The 7,698-nt window shown below is 35.4% G+C and overlaps 1 protein-coding gene across 6 annotated transcripts in view; it reads right to left on the reverse strand.

The window, feature by feature from the left end:
* Positions 16 to 7,698, reverse strand: part of LOC107638231 (DNA repair protein RAD50) — a 15,291-nt gene continuing 7,608 nt past the window's right edge. For 2 of the 6 annotated variants that reach the window (XM_016341389.2, XM_021120444.1), the window contains 14 exons: positions 6,363 to 6,477; positions 6,116 to 6,245; positions 5,780 to 5,989; positions 5,436 to 5,644; positions 4,838 to 5,039; positions 4,171 to 4,340; positions 3,767 to 4,091; positions 3,487 to 3,612; positions 3,353 to 3,405; positions 1,455 to 1,605; positions 1,297 to 1,359; positions 780 to 913; positions 561 to 689; positions 16 to 351 (listed from right to left, as the gene is read on the reverse strand). In XM_016341389.2, coding sequence (XP_016196875.1) covers positions 312 to 351; positions 561 to 689; positions 780 to 913; positions 1,297 to 1,359; positions 1,455 to 1,605; positions 3,353 to 3,405; positions 3,487 to 3,612; positions 3,767 to 4,091; positions 4,171 to 4,340; positions 4,838 to 5,039; positions 5,436 to 5,644; positions 5,780 to 5,989; positions 6,116 to 6,245; positions 6,363 to 6,477 — 2,057 coding nt within the window. In that variant the 3' untranslated portion in view covers positions 16 to 311. Of the gene's footprint in view, positions 352 to 469; positions 690 to 779; positions 914 to 1,296; positions 1,360 to 1,454; positions 1,606 to 3,352; positions 3,424 to 3,486; positions 3,613 to 3,766; positions 4,092 to 4,170; positions 4,341 to 4,837; positions 5,040 to 5,435; positions 5,645 to 5,779; positions 5,990 to 6,115; positions 6,246 to 6,362; positions 6,478 to 7,698 lie in introns of those variants that run through there. The other 4 variants (XR_002360487.1, XM_021120443.1, XR_002360489.1 and 1 more) reach the window with 4 other exon arrangements.

The raw sequence follows: 7,698 nt of genomic DNA on the forward strand, positions 1-7,698 counted from the left end.
ACATGTAGAACCTTCATGATCAATCATTTTCTTATATACAGGCCTGATTTCAAAATTCCAGCAATAATGAAAAGCTTATGAACAAAATTCAAATGTTATAGAAAGTAGTCAAAGATTAACAAAATTAGTATACAAATTTTAACCAACGAAGCGTGCTTAAATTACCACCCATCTAGAGCATCTTATAACTTGATCAAGTTACAGCATAAATGTATGAAGTCTTGGGGCTCCGGTTCTTCAGATCCTCATTTTCTCCGATGTGGTCAGACAAGAATTCTCGAAGGAGTAACTAACTAAATATAGTCTTCTCTTCAGTCAAATATCTCCTGGCATTCAATTATACTGTGCTGACTGAAAACGTAAGATAGAAAGCTGTTAATAAGCAGAGACAGTAGTAACATGGGGAAGTAATCTTGCACAAAAATCTTGTCATGTATAAATTTTCACCACTGATGGTAAAAAGATTTACATTAGTAGTGACAAGGTCATAAAAATTTCACCCGAAGGATCCACATATAATCAAATGAATTTGAAATAAATGCTGGTACGGCTATCCTTACAGATCATCTTTTGAGACTCGATAATATTTCTCTGCATGCTGGCGCTGACCAATCAGTTGAGCAAAACGCTCATCATGAGTAATTACGATTAGCTGAAAATTTTCCTGGCCTTTCCTGTCTTCCATGATCCTGCATGTTAAGAAGATAAAAGGCAGGAAAGTGAAAAAAAACTTGACAATAACTAACTGCTAGCCTGTGAACTAGGAGATCTATTCACACCTTAGGAGAGCAGCAGCCAGACTTTCAGCATTGGGGCCATCCAAATTTGTGGTTGGCTCGTCCAGTGCCAATATTCCACAATTGAGGCAAAAAGTTTCAGCTAACGCCAAGCGAATGATAAGAGATGCAAGGACCTGTAACCTCGAAATTTAGTCAAGCTTGTTTTTAAAAGATTATAATGTACGAATTAGGATCAACTGATACCAATGTCAATTTAAGCAAAGTTACACTGCTACTGTTGAATTATACTCACCTATCATAAAGATCTTTCGTGTTAAATTTTGTAAAAAAATGAACATCTATTCTAACAATTCATATTCATGGATGTTAAAAACTTCTATATTACTGTCAATTTGATCTATAAAAAAGTAATCAAATGATTTTAGATTGATATAAAATTTTATATTTATAATCTACAATATATAAGCTTCTAATCCAACAGTAGGCAATGTGATTTGATCTTAACTCTCTCAATATATATATATACACACTAAACCTCAACATAGTAATAACAGACCTTCTGGCCCGCACTACATCTTCCTCTCATTTCTAGCTCGGCATCACCAGTCTGCATGAGAACCTGTATGGAATGTGGAAGAAGCAATATTCTAGGAATCGATGAGAATATTACACAGCTTTTGAAGGGACCAGTGATTGAATACACAGATGACAAACCTTGTAACTGTAGGAACGGGTCCCAGCACCTTCAGAATCTGAATGAATACTAATGTAGTCTATATCCTGTCCTCTATAGGTTTGTTGCCACAATTCCCTTATAATTTTGTTGATTTCTTCCATTTTCATTGAGTGGAAGCGCATCAATGCTCTGAAATGGAACACAAGGAAAATTAAATGTTGATTAAAATATAAGGCACATATATCTAATTTTGTTGAGGGTTAAATATCAATATGATCACTTGACTACACCAATCAAGAGCAGAGAATAACGATTCTATGTCAGGCATGATAATCAGCTATTTAGCTTGCAATAAGAACAAACACTAAAAGTGAGTACACCAATCAAATGAACTCTGAAGAGAAATGCATTTCCTTGCTCTAACATAGTTGTACTTTCAGTTCTACTAGTTCTGATCTAAGATAGTTTGATATCGAGTCCCCCTAATTTAAGTTGGAACAATGTGATTCTCTGTTCAAATTGATGCAATTAAGTCCCCTATTAGCCAGATCAACACTGGTGCCTTTTAACTGATCTAGCCGTTTGATTGACTCTACCAAATTCAAAAATGTCATTTACAATGCTACACCAGCAAAGAAAAAGATATCATCTTTGATCAGGGAAAGGGACTTCATGGCAGCTTCAACTTGAATACTAAAGGCATGACATTTCCACAAATAAAACTTATGCCATCAAAGTCCGACGTTATTAGTGCTAACGGGACCTAAGGCCCTGTTTGGTTCATGTCTATGTCCACGAGAGACATGGACACGGTGGCACGTGTACACCGTTTGTTTGCTGAGACAAAATTTTAATGGACACAGTTACACAAAGATGCACATAAAAGACGTGTATTTAGTGTATCTCGTTCAAGATATGACACTAAGACAGAACCCATGAGACACATTTTTCCAATTCTATCCCTGATTACTTTTTAAAATTCCAATCTTGTCATTTATCCTAATCCTCATAACTCTCCTCTCCTCCTTTTGTCAGTTCCTTCAACCTTCCTCCCTCCCTTCTACCACTGCCTTCTCCTTCCACCATTGTCGCCGCCACCACTACCGGCGTTGCCACTGCCTCCTTCCTTTGTCCGCTTCTCTCTCTCTCTACCCCCCACCCCCTTCGCCGCTGCCGTCTCCCTCAATGTTGTGTCGTCGTGTCTCCGGCTGCCTCTCTTCCTCCTTTGCTCGCGCGTGCCGACGCCTCCCTCACCTTGCCTCCAGATCTATATTCACCGCTGCCCTCTTCACTCGTCGTCCACTACGTCGCCCTCCGCAATCACCGTCGTCATGTTGCTGCTGCCCTCTTTGTTTGTCATCCACAGTTTCAGCAAACCCTTACCCTCCTTCTCAGATCTTCTTTTGTTAGATCTGTTTCTGTTTACTTTTTTTAATTATTCCAATTTTTTTTAATTTGAATTCTGTAACTGATATTTGAATTAGAGTTGTTAATTTTAATTATTTGAGATAAGATTGAAAATTAGAAATGATGATAGTGGTGGCAATGGAAATCAGAGGTGGTGGTGGTGGTGATGGGATTGAGGTTGTTTTAGTTTGGGAGCAAAAATTGACTTTTGAATTAAATAGATGTGTCTTGTCCATTATCACCAAACATGTTATAAAATTTGTGTATCTTTGTGTTCATGTGTCTCTGTGTTTGTGTCTATGTCTCTATTTTTTTTAGACAGTAACCAAACACAGCCTAAAGTGCAGTTCAGCAGTTCAGCTTTCAATCTCTCCAGGTCGGTAAGATAATCCATAGGATCTAACAAACAAAATATACAACATATACCTGAGAATGCATATAGCCTATAAAGAGGTTTCCATAGCCATGACTAGTACATACAAAATTGATGGATCCGGTAGTAACTTCTATTGAATTCTAAGAAACTCACTTATCAAGTGCATTGTAGTATCTGTCCAGGTCCTTGTTCGCCATTTCAGTTGTCTGTGATGAAGATTTAAACTGTTAGCCATTTCAGAAGAAGTCTTGAAGTAGAAAGTGTACAAGTATGACAGTAGATTACACCTTAAGCTGTATAAGTTGATCAAAGTATCGCTTATCTATGTCCTTGTATTGAGACTGCTTAAGATCAATCTTATTTTTGGAAATATTGCTTTGGTAAACAGACATTGTTCCATGGTACCTGTTTAACTGTCATCGAGACACCAGTTGACAACAAAAATTAACGAAGAAAAATGGTGTCAATTTAATATTAGTAGGTAGATGGTAAAATGTCCAATCACTGTGTGGCTAAACTATTAATGTATTGCATGCTTAGAGATATGATTCATAGATTTGAGAATACCTCTGAAAGAAGCGTCTCTCTCTCCTTTGATAATTTCTGTAGTTCACTTTCAATTGCGGACACACCACCAACCTTCAATATACTTTCTTCGAGTGTTTCAATTTCACGTCCTAGCTCATCTACTTCAGCCTTTGTTTTCCGGTAATTTAAGTGGTCCTCGATATTTCTTTTTATATTATCTTGATCTCGCAACAAATCTTTGCTTTTGTTAATATCAGCTAAAATTGCTTGCTTCCTAGCATCACAACTTTTAAGTTCAGACTCTGATAGAGATTTCTTTTCCTGCAGTTCCTTTAACCTGTCCCCTTTCTTTAAATCTGAGTACCTGGACAAACAAAAGTTGCGTTAAAGAAAAGTAGACTATAATAAACCTAGAAAAACACTTTCAAGCTGACAAAACTTACTCTCTAATTTTAGAAGTCATTTTAAAAAGTGATTCAGCTTCTTGCTGATAAATTCTCTTTTGTTCAACAAGGTACTGATAATCACGATTAAGTCTAACTTGCAGTTCATCATGGTCAGCAAGTAATTTATCTCTCTCCTTGGATAAGGGTCGAAGAGCTTCTGCTAAATGCTGCAAACAGATTGAGTGGAATGAGAGAGAGACAGATACTTCATTGTTTAAAAATGAATAACCAAAGGTAATCAATTATTAAGCCTTGACAAGAAAAATTAAAAAAAGGCTTCTGACTTTTGTTCCCCTGGAAATAAACCAAATAAAGCATACTGCAACAAATGATAAACTAAAACAACTCTATTAGTCATTATTCAGATTGGGTATTTTGAAAAAGAGAAACATTTCTTTTGATAAAAAGACATTTCTTTAGTGTAATTGAACACAAATCCAAGTATTCAACATGCACAATTGGATGAAAAATTCAATTAGCCAAAAAATAGTTAGAATAAAACTCAATAATCCATGTTATATGTAAGAGAATGAATCATTTTACTGAAATTCTTTTGTAAGTGTTTTGTGAGTGAAAGATACTCAAATATATGCACTAAAAGGGTCATTTACATGCCTATAACTTAAAACTAAGTATCCATCAATGTCATGGATAAGTAGACAACCTTTTCATCAAGATCAACATTGGTCTTTTCTTCAGTCAGACGTGCTAATTCTTCTTCTACCCTTTTAGCATCTTGCAATGTGTTAGCTGCTTTGACTTTCTCCTCCCTAAGAGTGTGCCACCTAATTTGAATACTTGATAGATCATTCTCTGCATATCTCTGTTCTTCCCTCAGCTTCTCCAATTCAGCATGTAAATTGTCCCTATTAACCAAAATATGCATGGATATTGTTGTGATAGGAAACTGAGAAAGAGGATATGAAAGAAAGACTGAATATTTTATTGGATAAATAATGAATTTCATTAAGATAGGGAGAAGGATTATGCAAAAAAAAGAAAGACAACGAATATATATTGATATTAGTATAATATGATGTGATGTGGTATCTTACAAGATGAACACCTATGCCTATTTATAATAATAGGAAAATCCCAAATCCTATCTAATAAGGAAACAATCATAGAATAAATAGAAAACATAAAACTAATCCCAGAGATATTATATGACAGAAATACCATAAGATATAACTTAGTTAATAGGTTTAGACAACAAAATTGACCATGTTTGTAAAAAGTAGTAATTAACTTAAATCATTTACTTTGTTCCCTGCAATGATTTAAGCTCCAATTGAATTTCTTCCATAGTCCTCACTCCTTGTCCCCGAAAATCAAGCTTATATTCTAAATCCTCTACTTGCTTCTGCAAAGCAATAGTTTCTTGAAAATGCCGGTCAGCGTTTTCAATATGTTGCATCAATGCTTTGGCCACATCTCTGTCACTCTGTATTTGTGCTAAAACACCTAACATCTGAAACAAAATTTCGGAAGTTATAATGTTAAATAAGATAGAACAAGTTAACAACACAGATAACACTAAATGAAACATTAAAACTAAACCAGAATCTTACGCAAGAAACTATTCCAAATTAATTAAGATAGTTACATCATCCAGTTCCTGAGATTTGCAATCCAGCTCCTCATTAATTTGCTGAAGTTTACTTTCAGCATCAGGGATTGTCTCCTCGTTAAGTTTGACATATTCTTCATAAACTACACGAAGGATGTCCAACTGCTGATAGTTAGAGTCTGCAATTGCAGACTCCTCAGCAAGAGCTTTAATAACTTTAGCTGAATTAGCAACCCTTGATCTTTGCTGTCATTATTTTAAAATGAAATATAAACAGAGAAAAAGAAGCAGTGAAATCAAAACCATATGAAGTGCCTGGTCAAAGCCAATAGATAAACTAGTACATTACAATAGGCTGTGAACTTTACAAACCTTCTTCACAAACTCGTCTTCTTCTTCTGCAGAGAAGGCGCGGTCACAGCAAGGGCAAGCATGCTTAGTTCTGGCTTCCTTTGCAAAATGATCAAGTGAGTTTTGGATACCTTCATTACCTTTATACTTGCTGCAGGAAATAACCAGATAAATTATCAGTACGTTTGGAGCAGTCAAAACAGTGACAACACAAACAGTTCAATGCTGTCAAAAAGAAGACTGTGTAAGTGGTTTGACGTAAAATAACCTTATTGTGAAATCTCTCTTCTCCTTAAAAGACTCTAACATTTTGGGATAAGAATCAACACAAGACCACTGAGGATCCAAAGACTGAAGCTCGGTTTCAATACGTCTCTTTTTTGCTGCATGAAAATATTTTTAATGTAAGGGTGCATAACATTGTATTCAGTAATTCTGCATGCTGGAAGTAACGAACAAACTAGAAAATTGAAGGAGTAGAAACATAAAGAAATGCAAATATAAGCTGTTTCCAATATCAGTAATATAAAAGCCATAAAAATGCAAAATTACAAAATGCCAATTTCATTCTCTTGCATGTTCTTATCATATAAAAAAATTATAAATGATATTCAGAATCATGTGGTTCAGTGCTTTTAAATTAAAAATACCAATTTCATTCTCTTACATTCGATTATCATGTAAAAAAATTATAAATGATATTCAGAATCATGTGGCTCAGACGCTCAGTGCTTTTAAATTATGGCGTGGCAGTTTTTGGGATAACCACCATCCTAAGCATGTGGCGCTGCGGAAATGGCATAGGGTAAATGGCCGCATTGGCAGTGGCACTATGGCGGTCCGATACAAGTATGGCATAAATGGTGGGGGTTTTGAAATTTTATTTAAACTGAGGGTCTTTTGGTTATTTTGATGACAACCCTAACATTTATAAAAAAAACCTCCTCTGGCTCTCGTATTCTGCTTCTTGCCCTCTCAATCTATCATTCACCCCCCCTCTCTGATGCTTGAGGAAGACTGAAGACGTTGTGACTTGTGATGCCAACAGCATCACCGCTGTTCTACGGAGGAAGACCACGACAACGAAGCAACAGAGCCACACAATATTGAGGATGATGGCATCATGACCCACAGAGGAAGACAATGACGTTGAACATTGTTCGTGAATCTACTTCTCTAAGCTGCTTCATTTATTTCTTTATATTTTGAACCCTTAAGTTTTTGCTTTTCCATTCTAATCCCTTTTTTCTATTCTCACCCCTTAATTTTTTTATTTTCTATTCTAAACCCTCAACTTGCTTCTACTGCTGCTTAGTTTATTATTAATATTAATGGCATTATTTATGTCAAATTGATATTAGTTTTAATCTTTAATATTGATTGTTATAATATGGATAAATAGTTTCATATTATTATTAACAAAGTATTAGTAGCTAGTGGTTTAGATATAATTCCCTTCTATCTTTTAGTACTTTTATTTATATTTTGTAGATTATTTCAGTATCTATCTGTATACAATTTTTATATATTTTTTAATGTATCTGCCATTTCCACCCTTTGCCACACCATCCGCTATAACCTCAGGGCGGTGTTTTTCTCTTCCG

This window comes from Arachis ipaensis, chromosome B04, assembly GCF_000816755.2.
Source record: "Arachis ipaensis cultivar K30076 chromosome B04, Araip1.1, whole genome shotgun sequence".
In the NCBI taxonomy this organism is placed as follows: Eukaryota; Viridiplantae; Streptophyta; class Magnoliopsida; order Fabales; family Fabaceae; genus Arachis; species Arachis ipaensis.